Source organism: Mesocricetus auratus, unplaced genomic scaffold, assembly GCF_017639785.1.
Source record: "Mesocricetus auratus isolate SY011 unplaced genomic scaffold, BCM_Maur_2.0 Super-Scaffold_100015, whole genome shotgun sequence".
NCBI classification, from domain to species: domain Eukaryota; kingdom Metazoa; phylum Chordata; class Mammalia; order Rodentia; family Cricetidae; genus Mesocricetus; species Mesocricetus auratus.
This window is the reverse complement of record NW_024429198.1, coordinates 43,288,457-43,302,583: the sequence shown is the minus strand read 5'-3', so window position 1 is coordinate 43,302,583 and position 14,127 is coordinate 43,288,457. Positions and strand designations below refer to the sequence as shown.

The 14,127-nt window shown below is 44.6% G+C and overlaps 1 protein-coding gene across 12 annotated transcripts in view; it reads left to right on the top strand.

Annotated features, from left to right (window-relative positions):
• Positions 1–6,500: 6,500 nt before the first annotated feature.
• Tmem241 (transmembrane protein 241) overlaps positions 6,501–14,127 on the top strand; it is a 193,313-nt gene continuing 185,686 nt past the window's right edge. For 9 of the 12 annotated variants that reach the window (XR_005881672.1, XR_005881671.1, XM_040757836.1 and 6 more), the window contains exons 1-2: positions 6,501–6,658; positions 9,532–9,578. Coding sequence is in view for 10 of the 12 variants with exons in the window: in XM_040757836.1 (XP_040613770.1) it covers positions 6,587–6,658; positions 9,532–9,578 (119 nt within the window). In the remaining 2 variants the exon portion in view is untranslated. The remainder of the gene's footprint in view (positions 6,659–9,531; positions 9,579–14,127) is intronic. The other 3 variants (XM_040757838.1, XM_040757839.1, XM_040757841.1) reach the window with 1 other exon arrangement.

Below are 14,127 nucleotides of genomic sequence, written 5' to 3'. Positions count from 1 at the left end.
AGAAACCGTGTCCTGAAAGACACACACACACACACACACACACACACACACACACACACACATGCACACATACACCCAGGCACTCACGCACGCACGCACACTCCTGTGTGTGCACGCATGTTTCCTTGTGTAAACGGATGTTGGCTATAAGGTGGTTTGTGAGGTGCCCTGTTCAGGCTGAGGGATGAGCGGGCTTTTGTTGCCTTGTCAGTTGTGTTGAAGTCAGGAGGGGATCCTCTGTTGCTTGCCTTCCACAGCTGGAAGTATAGGTGGGCCACCATGGCCACTTGTCATTTACAGTGACCGCCTTGCCCTCCTGCAGGCTTGCTAGTGTGGATGATAAACTCTACAGTAACCAACTATGTCAGATCTCTGCAACAAGAAAGCAACTCAAGAAAGATTGATCTGGGCTCAGTTATTCCTGGCAAAGAAGGTGGAACTGGAGTTACTGATAATTGTGAGCTGCCCATATGGGTGCTGAGAACTGAACCTGGGTCCTCTGGAAGAGCAGCCAGTGCTCTTAATTGCTGAGTCAACTCTGTAGCCCATTGGTCTCTTAGTTTAAGGTAGATGTTGGTTTTGCTACAGACTCTGACTTTTGTTGTTGCTGATTGGAATATATATACATACATATACTATATACATATATATATTGTGCCAGAGGGTTCACATGTACTATAGCAGATATATGTAGGCCAGGCTTGATGGGAGATTCCTTCACCTGCTGATTCATCTCAAGGACGATTGGCCATTAGTATATATTAGTCTCAAAGGTCTAAGGAAGTAGTTCATTTTTCCATATGTGCAGAAGGCCAATCTCACACATAACAGCTTATTGTTTGACTGTGCTTTCCTGTAGTCTTACCTTTGTTTGCTTTGTGGAACAGAATAATAGAGCATTAGAAAGTTCAACAGCCCTAGCAGGACCTATCGGCCTATCTGCCACCAGTGTCTATTTTGATTTGTATGGTTCTTTGTTCTAGTAGTTTCTACTTGTTAAGCAAATGCTGAGAAGGAAAATAGGCTAAATAACTAGGAAATAGCAAGAGATCAATTGATTCTGTTCATTTACCTAAGGAGCCCAGGAAAGGGAAATCTCAATACATGTCAACCATTAACTTCAATCAAGTTCTATTAAGCAGAAATGTCTTTCTAAGGATTATTCAGCTCTGAAATACATTTCCTAAAATAACTTTCAGGAAAAATAATTTTATGCTTGTTTATTTGACTACAGATGATACATGTAAACTTTGCTTAGGTAATATACTTTGACAATTTCGTTTAGGGATTACAGGTCACTAATTCTTTGTGTGTATGTATGTGTTTGTCAGAGGACCTCTACTGCCTCTCCTCCTTCATCTTCCACCTTGTTTAAGACGGGGTCTCTTGCTTGCAGCCTAGTCAGTCGTGAGCTTTTGAGTGCTGGGGCTACAGATACTTGCTACTGAATCATGCTTTCATGGCTTCTAGGTACCTTAATGAGGTCCTCACATCTGCACAGCAGGCTCTACCCACAGATCCATTTCACCATCCCACAGTTCTTTACCTGCTGTCTATACATTTTCCAAATCACTTCACAAAGGCTGACAGATGCATAGAGGTCAGCTCCTCAGATGCTGTGAGTATTTTAGGGTAGACATTTGTCCTGAGGATGGTCTGATTTTGAAGGAACACAGGATTATTGTTTGAAAAATAGAGAAGGATAAGGTCTCCGCTTTGAAACTGAGTGAGCACACTTGAAGCTCTGGCTACTGCTGGCCCTAACAGTCTCATGAGGACCTGAGCAGTCTAGATTGCAGAGCAGAGAGGAGGAAGAAACCAGGATCTTGGTTGGTATGGTGGTTAATCAGTGTGTGTGTGTGTGTGTGTGTGTATTGGTTCTTTCCTTCCACCTTTACATGAGTTTCAAGGATTGAACTCAGGTTGTCAGGTTTAGGAAGAAATGCCTTTATAAATACCTGCTGAGTCACCTTTGCTGGCCAATGTGATGGTCAACTTTGGCTGTCAACTTGATAGGCAAAGCACATCCCTGACTATTCTGTGAGGTGTTTCTCGAGAAGATCCGCTAAGAGGAGGGGAGAGCAGGTAGCATCACTCCAGGGTTGGGGCTGGGAAGGAATGGAGGAAGATGGGGAGGCTGCCTGGCCTGGGCAATGTTTCCCCTGCTCCTAGGCCGGCTCTGCTGTCATACCCTCTCAGCCAGGAAGGACTGAGCCCAAATCAATCTTTCTTGAGTTGCTTTTCCCAGAGATTTGTTACAGAGATGGAAAAGCCAACTGACAGAGTTGGTTACTGTAGAGTTTACCATCACTATTAACAGTGAGAGTTGGTTACTGTAGAGTTTACCATCACTATTAACAGTGAGGCTACAAACCAACTCAGAAGTGTAGTGGGTCTTTCTTCAGACCGCCAGCTCCTGGATAGTGACACGGAGAGTTTTTCCTTTCAGTTTTTCAAGACAGGGTTTCTCTGTGTCGCCCTGGCTGTCCTGGAACTAGCTCTTGTAGACCAGGCTGGCTTCACACTCACAGAGATCTGCCTGCCTCTGCCTCCCAAATGCTAGGATTAAAGGTATGTGCCACCACTGCCTGACTGGCACGGAGACATATTATGAAAATGTGCCCTTAGTTTAGGCTTTTTCCCAACTAGCTCTTAAAACTTATAATCAGTTTATATTAAGCTATGTTTTGCTCTGTGACTCATTACCTCTCCTCAGAACCATATGTCCTATTTCCTCCATGTCTGGCTGGCAAATCTCCCAAGCTTCAGATTCTTTCCCAGAGTTCCTATCTCTCCTTGGAAGTCCCCTGCTTAGCTATTGGCTAGTCAGCCATTTATTAAACCAAATCAGAAGGTGCCTTAGGCAGATGAGGATAGAGACACATCTTCACACGGTACAAAAAAAGATTATCCCAAACATGGGAGTATTTCAATGAAGTATGAATCTGTCAACTTTATAGTCCCCAGTGGCATATTGTTGAATATCTGGATCAGACTCTACTAGAAACTTGATTGATTCTAGGCTTTTCTTTGACTTTCTTTTCTCCAGAGCTAGTGGATTTTTCAATTGTGTGAACCTCTGGATCTCTGCAAACACCAGGGCCAGCACACTAATAATCTGTGTAAGGCCAGAAGGAAACCTAATTCAACTTGACTCAATAGCTGGCTGGCTCAAGCTTCTAGAGTCTTACACAGGACAGTTGATTTTAGGCACATTTAGGCACAGTGCAGTTTGGAAAAGAGTTTCCTGGTGTAACACAACCCTGTGTGCACAATAGAGCTTTAGCCATAATTACATTGAAATTCATTTCAAAGTACTTGTCACCTCTTCCATAAAGGTAGGCTCTATAAATAGACAACATGTGTCATCCTGAGGGCCTGGGGAAGATCTGGTGTGGTCTCCATTATACAGACAGCACAAAGGTCACTAGGCTATTAGCCACCCCTGGTCCTGTTTGTAAAAGTTTGTGGGAAGCCAGGCATAGCGTGGCCATACAGATAATGTAGAGGTCACCAGGCTATATCCATTCCCAGCTGTGATAGTTTGAATATAATTGGCCCCCATAATCTCATAGGGAGTGGCACTATTGGGAGTTGTGGCTTTGTTGGAGTGGGTATGGCCTTGTTGGAGGAAGTGTGTCACTGTGGGGGCAGGCTTTGAGGTTTCCTATGCTCAGGATACTGCCCAGTGTCTCAGTCAACTTCCTGTTGTCTGCAAGATGTAGGACTCTCAGCTCCTCCTCCAGCACCACATCTGCCTGCACAACACCGTGTTCCCCATCACGATGATAATGGACTGACCCTCTGAAACCGTAAGCAAGCCTCCCAATTAAATGTTTTCTTCATGAGTTGCCATGGTCAGCTCCAGATACGTTAGGTAACAAGGAGGACCCTGAGAGGCATGCATGGATTACCCTGGAAGGGGAATTAGATGAAATCTCCTGGGTAAACTGGGGACAAAGGTCAGTCGAGGGGAAGGGATGGGGGATAAGAACAGGAGGGAATGGGATGGTTGAGTTGGGGGAGGGGCCTGAGTGGGAGAGCAATGAAAGAGATATCTTGATAGAGGGAGCCATTATGGGGTAAGGGAGAAATCTGGTGCTAGGGAAACCCCCAGGGATTCACAAGGATGACCCCAGCTTAGACTCCTAGCCAGAGTGGAGAGGGTGCCTGAACGGGCCTTCCTCTGTAATCAGATTGGCCAATACCCAATTATTATAAAACTTTCATCCAGTAACTGCTGGAACCAGATACAAAGATTCATAACCAAGAACCAGGCCGAGCTCTGGGAATGTAGTTGAAGAGAGGAGGGAGAGAATACATGAGCAAGGGAGGTCAAGACCATGACTGAGAAATCTACAGAGACAGCTGAACCAAGCTTGTGGCAACTCATTAACTCTGGACCCACACCTGTGGAGCCTCCACGGAACCCAACTAGTCCTCTCCATGTGGGAGACAGTGTGTACCTTGGTGTGTCTGCAGGGGCCCTGGAAGTGGGACCAGGATCTATCCCTGTGCATGAGCTAGCTTTTTGGAGCTCATTCCCTTTGGTGGGATACTTTGTTTCTTTTCCTATCACTGTGATAGACATCTTGACAAGAAAAACCGAAAGGAGGACGGGTCACTCTGGCACAGTCGAGCGTACAGCCCATCCTGGAGGGGAAGTCAAGGCAGCCGGAGAACGAGCAGCTGTCACATGACAGGCACAGGCAGAAACAGAGCAATGACCCTCCTCAGCTCCCTTTTTCCACTCCCCAGGGAGAAAATGGTGGCTCTTCCCACTGCAGTTGAGGCAATCAAAACCGTCCACACAGGCATGCCAGGAGACCCCCACGTGATTCTCAATTCTGTCAAGTGGATAATTAACACTCACCATCATAGATTAAACCTACTACAATATGAACAAAAATTTAAAGACATTTTTATTCTTTGAAGATTTCGTAGGTATGCAAAGTATTTTAATTATATCTACCCCTAACTATTCTTCCCACTCCTTCTGGACACTTGTGATGTCCCTATCAATTTTTTTCTGGAATTCAAGGAGTCAGACTTGGCAGCAGGCATCTCCCTGCCGAGCCATCTCTCTGGCCCACCTGCACCTTTTACCACCTATGCAAACCACCAACATGTTCTCTGCTCATTTCCTACCATTTGCCAGCACTGGGGCTAGTTTCCTGTCCAGGCAACTGGGGCTATGTTTAAAATACTCATTTGGAAAGGACCAGCTCCTTTCCTGTCTGTTGCACAAAGCCTCACATAGCCCACGATGGCCTTGGATGCCCTTTGTAGCCCCGATGAGCTTTGAACTTCACTTTGAACCTCTTGCTTCCTTATCCCAACTTCAGGGATTACAGGCCTCTTGCTCTATGTACGATAAGATTTCTTTTATAGACATTTCAACACAATAGGATGACTTTTGATACGATCATGGTCATTCTAGGTTCCTCGTTGGCCTTCTTTTTAGAGTATTTTTTAGACTTATTTTATTTTTCATTATGTGCATATCATACTTCAGAGCGCACTTTTGTTTTTGTGCACCTGTTGAGTGCTGGTGCCCAGAGAGTCCGGAAGGGATCCTCTGGAGCTGGGGTCCCTGAGGTGGACGTGAGGAACCGAACTCCCATCCTCTGCACTCTTAACCACTGAACCATCTCTCTGTAGGGAAAAGGGGCAGCCAAAGAAACACACCCTGAGCAGTGTCAAAGAAACACACTTTGGTCCCCACAATCAGAATCAAAGAAATACACCCTGACTTTGACACCAGTGCCAAAGAAACACACTTTGTCCCTGGAATCAGAGCCAGTGAAAGAAACACCCAGGCCTTATAATTAGAGCCAAAAGACTGAAAAGGACCAGAGAAAGAAATACTCTGGCCCTGAAACCAGAGCCAAATCTGGCCCTACACTTGTGCAGAAAACTAACCAATCACTGAGCAGATGTAGCCGTTCTGAGCTCAGGAATTAAAATCTGCCCAATCCCCGCCCTGGAAATCTCCCTGGAAAAAACTCTGCCCCTAAGAAGCCCTAATTAAACTCTTAGCCTGTTAAGCTTGTTAGCTGCGCCAGGGCCAGGGCCAGGGCGAGGGCCACTATGACCTGTGGTATTCCTTGGTTCCTGAGTGCCAGCTGTAACACTCATTATTCTGTGGTCCCCTAGTGTCAGAATCTCTATCCATCCCTTGATCCTTCGAAATGTTTACACTCTCTAGCCTCTTTAAAATTCTATTGTGGCTAATTTGTGTTTTTGTCAAAGTTGGAAGCAACGCAGAAAATTAGAAAAATTTCGTCATTTTCATCCAGTCATTCCGTAATAGGTATGGCTATTTTCCTTCAAACCATAAAGGAATGCTGTGACGCCTACCATGGGCAACCAGAGAGGACCCGGGTCTTGCCACCAGTAGGACTCAAGGCCACCTGCGAGGCTGAGGCTACCTAGCCAGAGCGGCCCCTTTAAGGAGGCGGGCGCCCGGGCAAGCCGCTCGCTGATTGGCAGAGCGGAGCCTCGTGGCAGGCGGCGGAGACCGTGGCGGCGGGGTGGGCTCCGGGCGGTGGCGCCACCGTACCCGAGAAGCTGAGAGCCTTGACAGATGAACGGGAGGCGGTCCCTGCTCGGCCTCACCTTCTGCACCTGCTACCTGGCTTCTCACCTCACGAACAAGGTGAGCGCGGGGGCAGCCGCGACTGCGCGTGGGCTGCGAGCCGTGCGGGCCACGTCACCGAAGCTGGCCCGGGCTGGCTGGTCCTGATGGGGACCGCGAGGAATCCGACTCATAGTCCATTTCCCCGGAACTTCGTTTCGGACCCGGAGGACTATTTTCAAGAAGAGGATGCGGCTCTGCGTACTCAGAGCCTGGGGTTCCATCTCCAGCACTCACACTGTCAGCTCTTGGAAGGTGGAGGCAGGAGGAGTTTGAGGCCAGCTTGGGATACTTGAAACCCTGTCTCAAGTAAATAAATACATATATACGCAGAGGAAGAGTCGAAGAAGTCATCATAGTCTGCCCCACCCTAACAGCCTTCTGCCCCAGGAACCAAAGTTCCAGAAGCAGAGGAAAAGATTAATTTATCAGCCCTTGCCCCACTGATTGACTTCTTTAGTCTTTATCTCCATTTGAAGCATTTCCGCTGTACCCAAGGGCTTAAAACCTTGAGAGGCAGAAGTTAGCTTTGAGTTTAGTGGATCTTTCTGCCTCTGCCTCCTAAGGTCTGTGGGATTTGTAGGTGCAATCACCACGTTCGGCTTTTAGTATTGTTTATTATTAATTTTTTAAAGATTTGTTTATTTTTATTTTATGCGAATGCTTGTTTTGCTTGCATGTATGTCTGTGCATCATGTGTTGCAGTGTCTGCAGAGCCCAGATGGCTTTAGGTTCTCAAGAACTGGACTTACAGATGGTTGTGAGCTGTTACGTGTTCAGATCCTCTTGGAAGAGTAGCCAGTGTTCTTAACTGCTGAGCCTTGATTGATTGATTGATTTATCTAGTGTGTGTATGTGTGAGGGAATATTACTATTGATTGATTGATTGATCTAGTGTGTGTATGTGTGAGGGAGTATTACTATTGATTGATTGATTGATTGATTGATCTAGTGTGTGTATGTGTGAGGGTGTATTACTATTGATTGATTGATTGATTGATTGATTGATTGATCTAGTGTGTGTATGTGTGAGGGTGTATTACTAAGGGGCACATGTGGAGTCAGGACATTTTGCAAGCAGGTCAGATTGACTCAGGTCGTTGGGTTTGGTGGTAAGTGCCTTTACTTGATGAATCATTACACACACACACACACACACACACACACACACACACACACACACACACATCCCAAAGAGGGCCCAGCTGTGTAATCAAGGCTAGTTTGCAATCTTCTTCCGCCTCCTGAGTGCTGAGATTATAGTCAAGTGCCACTACCCCTAGCTCAGAGACATTTTTAGAGCTAACGTTCAATTGGTCATAGATTTCTTCTTAAAGATATTTATTTTACTTTTAATTACCTGTCTATATGTGTGTGCTCTGTAATTCTGAACACAGGTGCCTGAGGAGGCGTTGGAGCGCCTAGGGATGGAGTTCAAGGTGGTTGTGTGCCAACCAGTCTGGATTCTGGGAATCTGACTGGGGTCTTTTCAAGATCTTTCAGCACTCTTGACCTCTGAGCCATTTACCACTCAATAGATGTCTTTCTTCTTTCTCTCTTTCCTTTTTTTGGGGAGGGGTTTCAAGACAAGGTTTCCCTGTGTAGCCCTGGCTGTCCTGGAACTCACCATGTAGACCAGGCTGGCCTGGAACTTAGAGATCTGCCTGCCTCTGCCTCTTTAACAGAAGTGAGGCTAGAGCTCCAGCATCTTGTCTGTTTTGTGGTACTAGGGATGGAACCCAGGGCCCCATGTATGTTAGCCCCATGCTCAGCCATTGACGGAGCCCCATGCCCGAGCTTCAGCACCTCAGACCTCCCTCAGTTTGTAGCACACGCCGCATGGAGTAAACATTGGGTACCATAACTAAGGTTGTTTCGGGTGCTCCAGGACATGCACAGGCCTCACTTCATCCTTTCTCCAGGTCAGAATAGAAGCTCCAGGGAAAGGTAGGCGGGGACACCCTGAAGGATGCACGTGGGAATGGTATGTAATACCAACATTCAGGAGCTTATTCAGGGAGAGCTGTGGGTAAGCTGGGAGGATGCTTCTGTGAACTTCCTCAGTACCATCGACTCTTTAGGAAAGAAGACCTTGTGGAGAATAACAGAGTCCTTTCCTAAAGTATTTAATGGCTTTGTCCAATAAGTCAACTTAAAGTGCTCATAATAAGAAAAGGTATCTCCAGAGACAAAATACAATTCCTCCATTATGAAGGTCTAGAAATTGGATTAAAAGACTTAAAAGAAGGGCTGGAGAGATGCTCAGGTAGAAGTGCTTGCCTCTCAAGTGTGAGGACCGGAGTTCAGATCCCTAGATCCCGCCTGTTGTGGTAGAGTTACTACACTCCTATAGAAGGATAGGAAGCAGCTCATGGTCAGTTAGCCTGGCACATGCCATGGTACACAGCAAGAGACCTATCTATGTGAGGTGGAAGGCAGAATAACGCCCTGAGGTTGTCCTCTGACCTCCATACATGTGCTATGCCTGTGCCCACAGTCACACATGTGAACATGCATATATACATACATTATATCAGCAAATTATACACAAATTAAATCAGGATATGGCAGCACATACCTGTAATTCCAGTACTTAGGAGGCCAAGGCCAAAGGTATTTTGTAGATCCTGGGTTACATAGCAAGTTCTAGGCCAGACTGGGCTACAGACAAGATCCTGTTTCAAGAACGAACAAGCAATAACAAAACGAAACCGTAAACTTACCCCAGCTGCCTCCTCCATGTGACCTGGAAGGCCATTCTTTTGTCCATTCATGACTTGGGGGGATGAAGGCCTTTACAAAGCATACTCAGATTCTTCAGTAGGAATGTTACTATATGCTTTTTCAATTCTCTGTCATTCAAAATGTTCATTAATCTGGTATTTGTTTTTCAGTATGTCCTGTCTGTCCTGAAATTTACGTACCCTACATTATTCCAAGGGTGAGTATCATTTTCCCCCCCACAGATTTTGTTTTTTAAAATTTGTGTCTGTGTATATATGTGTATATGGCACATGAATGTAGTGCCCATGGAGGCCAGAAGAGGGTGTTGTAGCTGAAGTTACAAGTTGTTGTAAGCCACCTGACATGGTGCTGGGAATTAAATTCTAGGAGCAGCATGTGCTCTTAACCATTGAGCCATCTCTCTAGCTCCCGGGGCAAATATCTTTAACTACCTTCATATACATTTGTAGGAAATGTCCAAACAATGTCTTAAAGGTTCATTAAAACAGTTTTAGGAACTACGTAGTAATAGGTTTTATACCCTCCTCCCCCAAAGTAAGCCAGATCAAGCCAAACTGAAGAAATATAACACAGATATGTTGAGTAAAGCTACTCCAGGTCATGTTCACTGGCCTCAGAGAATGAAGCCAGAGAAGTCATGCACCCGAGCCAAGGCAGGAAAGTTTTAGAGATTGTAGGATAGGTGTGATGATGTGTTTGCCATGAGCTGGGTTTGGGCCCAAGGATGTTCAAAACCTGAGCGTTCAGGCAGGGACTTGGGCAGCTGGTGCTGACGTGGAACTCTGAGCAGGTGTAGTTTGGGGGGGAGGGGCAGGAGAGAGGAATGGGGCTTTCCTGACCTTACAGGGGCAAGCCCAAGGTGCCAACTGAACACATAGGCTCTTCCTCAGTTACAGACAGTATAGTTTATCCATTTGTTAGTAGACTGTAGGTACCCTGTGTTACTTGGGTCACTCCAGCGTCCTTAATGGCTTAGCAGCAACAGCAGCTGCTACAGGGCAGTCAGTATTTGATGGGCTGATGGCCTTGTGGCTTTGCAAAAGCCTCTTTATTGTCACATAGAAGATACCTTTACCAAGTCAGTTTCCACATACCAAAACCTCTAATCTAGAGATGTTTGAAGGAACCATTACCTAAGCAATTCTCAGCTATATGGATGCTTCCTGGTTTGCTGGGTGTGTCTGGTGACTAAGCTGTGCAAAAACTCTGTGAACTCTTCAGAACAACTCAGGTGCCAATCCCTGACTTTACAAGAGGTGACTTGTCCCACTTCGGAAGCATAACAGCCTCAGACATTTTTGTATTTGAACCTATCACACTGGGAATGACTTCTCATTTCCACTTAAGAAATTTGGTAAAAGAACTTCTTTAGTTTTTTTTTTTTCTTTCTTTCTTATTTATTTGAGACATGGTTTCTCTACCTACTTCTGGATGGTTGTCCTAGAACTCACTATGTAGAACATTTTAGCCTCAAACTCACACAGTTTGCCTGCCTGCCACTGCCTCTCAAGTGCTGAGATTAAAGGTATGGGCCACCATGCCTGGCAATAAATCGTTTTTTAAAAAATATTTTACCTATTTCTTTTTTTAAAGATTTGTTTTCTTTTATGTGTATGAATATTTTGCCTACATGTATTATGTATACTATGTACTTGCTACCCCCAGAGTTCAGAAGAGGGCATCGGACCTCTTGGAGCTATAATTAGAGCCCATTGTGAGCTGCCATGTGGGCTCTGGGAATTGAACCCTAGGAAATTAAGCTAGTGTTCTGATCTACTGAGCCATCTCTGTCTCCACCCCAGGTTACCTTTTAACACTGCATGCAAATGAAAGTTTCTGTAATACCACATCCAAACTATGACTCTTATTTTTTCCTTTCTCCAAATTTCATGAGCAAATAACATTTTTTGTTCACAGTTTAATATATTCATAAGGTCAGATAGTCTTCTTGCACTTATTATTTGTTTTCAGTGAATTTTGTGCTTTTACCCACTTATTCTTACTGAGGTTGTGACATTTTTCTTATTAATTCGGTGCATGTTGTTTTTGGTACAGGGGTTTGGTCCTAGGGTCCTCATCTGCTAGAGATGCTCTCTACTACCTAGCTGTATCACCAGCACTTAAAATTTCCTTTTTAAGACAAAGCTTTGCTAAGTTACTCAGGCTGGTTTTAAGCTCACTCTATAGTCCAGGCAAGCTTTGAACTTAGGATATTCTTGCTTCAGCCTTCCCAGTAGCTGGGATCCTGTTTTTAGTACAATTTTTACATTTTAAGGATATAACTACTTGGACTGGAGAAGCTGGCTTAATGGTCAAGAGTGCTTTCAAGAACTAGAATTTAGCTCCCAGCTTCCATACCAGGGAGCTTGAGACTCTTTGTAACTTCAGATCCAGGGAATCTGATGCCATTTTCTGGTCGATCCCCTTTGGTGTATGTACACACACACACACACACACACACACACACACACACACACACACACACACAAATAAAAATAAAAAATTAAATATCCTACTACTGATAGGAGAAGTTCTGTATATATGTTTGTCTGATTGGTCTAAATAAAGCACTGTTGGTCAATAGGGAAGCAAGACAGGTGGAACCAGGGGTCGAGGAGGATTCTGGGAAATGTAGTCAAGAGTAGGGAGTAGCCATGTGATCCCAGGGAAGAGAGGACGCGCCAGGATGCTGTCCTCAGAAAGATAAGTCCTTATAAAAATATATATTAGTAGTCATGGGTTGATACTTAAGACAGAAGTAGCCAATGAGAAGCCCTGGACATTGGCCAACAGCATTGTCACTAATAGAGTCTCTGTGTGTTATTTGTGGTTGGCACGGCACTAGGACCAGGCTGGCGGGAAGAATGATCATTACACACTACTTCTTTTTTTTTTTTTGGTTTTTTGAGACAGGGTTTCTCTGTATTGTTTACATACTACTTCTTGATATGCAATTTGTTTATTGTTTTGCAATTTGTTTTTTTACCTTTTATTTATAACTATTTTATTACTTAAATGCTGTATGTTTATGGATAAACATGCTGTTTCTTTTGTGATCATTGCCATTGCATTTCCATTTATGACTATTTTCCTCCATGAAGATATCTTATAGCTAGCTGTTCATATATATTTGATAAAGCCTGTAACTGTTGTCAGCTTATATAAGAGCATATGGTCACTCTGAGAAAATAGTCCCTCCTCAGTAGTTAACCAAGTTTTCGCACGCCCATTTATTGTTTAATTCTTTCTTTTGCCTTTGAATCTTTAAAACAATAGTCTTCTGTAGTTTCTTTTTGTATATGCTTTTGTCAATTTTTTTTAGGGAAAAACGCTAAGGTTGAATTATATTGTGGGGTTTTCTAGTCTGGCAGGTCCTGCGCCCTTCTCTGCCTCAATGAAGCACACAGACGTTATGTAGTTATGAATACTATTGGCCTTTGGCTAAGGTTTCTTATTCTTAATCATTAACACATTTCTATAAATCTAAGTATCTCCATGTGGTCTTCTCTTATTGGAGATAGGTCTAGGGACCTCGTACTCCTGGGGCGTCCTACATCTCAACTGTTCAAGGTCTCCACAGAGAAGAGAAGAGAGTGATTTCCTGTTTGTCCCTGTTTATATTCTGCTTCTACTCAGCTATGTCACTTCCTGCCTGTCTGTACAGACCTCCAGACCTCTATGGTTAGCTAGTGACAGTTTCTGCCCAGCTATGTCACTTCCTGGGATCACATGATGACTCTTCTCTGCCTACACTTCCCAGAATCCTCCATGTCTCCTAGTTCTATCTATCATCCTGCCTGGCCAATCAGTGTTTTATTCATCAACCAATAAGACAAACATATACACAGAAGAACATTTACCATCATTGAACTGCTTTCAGCACTATGCCATTTAAATATGCATAGAATACATCCCTCATGCTTTTTAAAAACTGTGTTTGGGGGATGGAAAAGTGGGTCTGTGGTTAGGAGCACTTGATACTCTTATTTAAAATTTTACATTTATTTATTTATTTATTTTGTGTACATGTGCCACAGTTAATGGGTGGAGGTCAGAGGACAGCTTCCAGGAGTTGGTCCTCTCCATCCACCATGTGGGTCTAATAATCAAACTCAGGTCCTCAGGGTTGGTGGCAAGCACCTTTACCTGCTGAGCCATCGTTGTCGTTGGAGACAGGATTTCTCTGCATAGGCCTGGCTATCCTGGAACTCACTCTGTAGACCAGGCTGGCCTCGAACTCAGAGATCAGCCTGCCTCTGCCTCCTAAGTGCTAGGATTAAAGTCGTGTGCCACCACTGCCCAGCTGCACTCACTGCTCTTATGAAGGACCAGGGTTCAGTTCCTGGCACCTACGTGGTAGCTCATAGCTGCCTATAACTCCATTTCCAGAGAATCCTGTACTCTTACCTTACCTCCATAGGCTCTGCAGACGTGATGCACAGACATATATATATATATATATATATATATATATATATATATAATCAAATATAAACACACACACACACACCTTGAGAGGTGGTGGCACACGCCTTTAATCCGAGCACTCAGGAGGCAGAGGCAGATGGAGCTCTGTAGGCTGGTCTACAGAGTGAGTTCCAGGACAACAAGGGCTATACAGAAACTACTGTCTCTGGAAAGAACCGACCAGGTTCAGACCTCTGCTCTAGGTCAGGCTGATTCATGGCATGGACTGGCGTTCTGTTCTTGGCTGGGCAGTGTAACCATAGTTCTTAACTACTGAT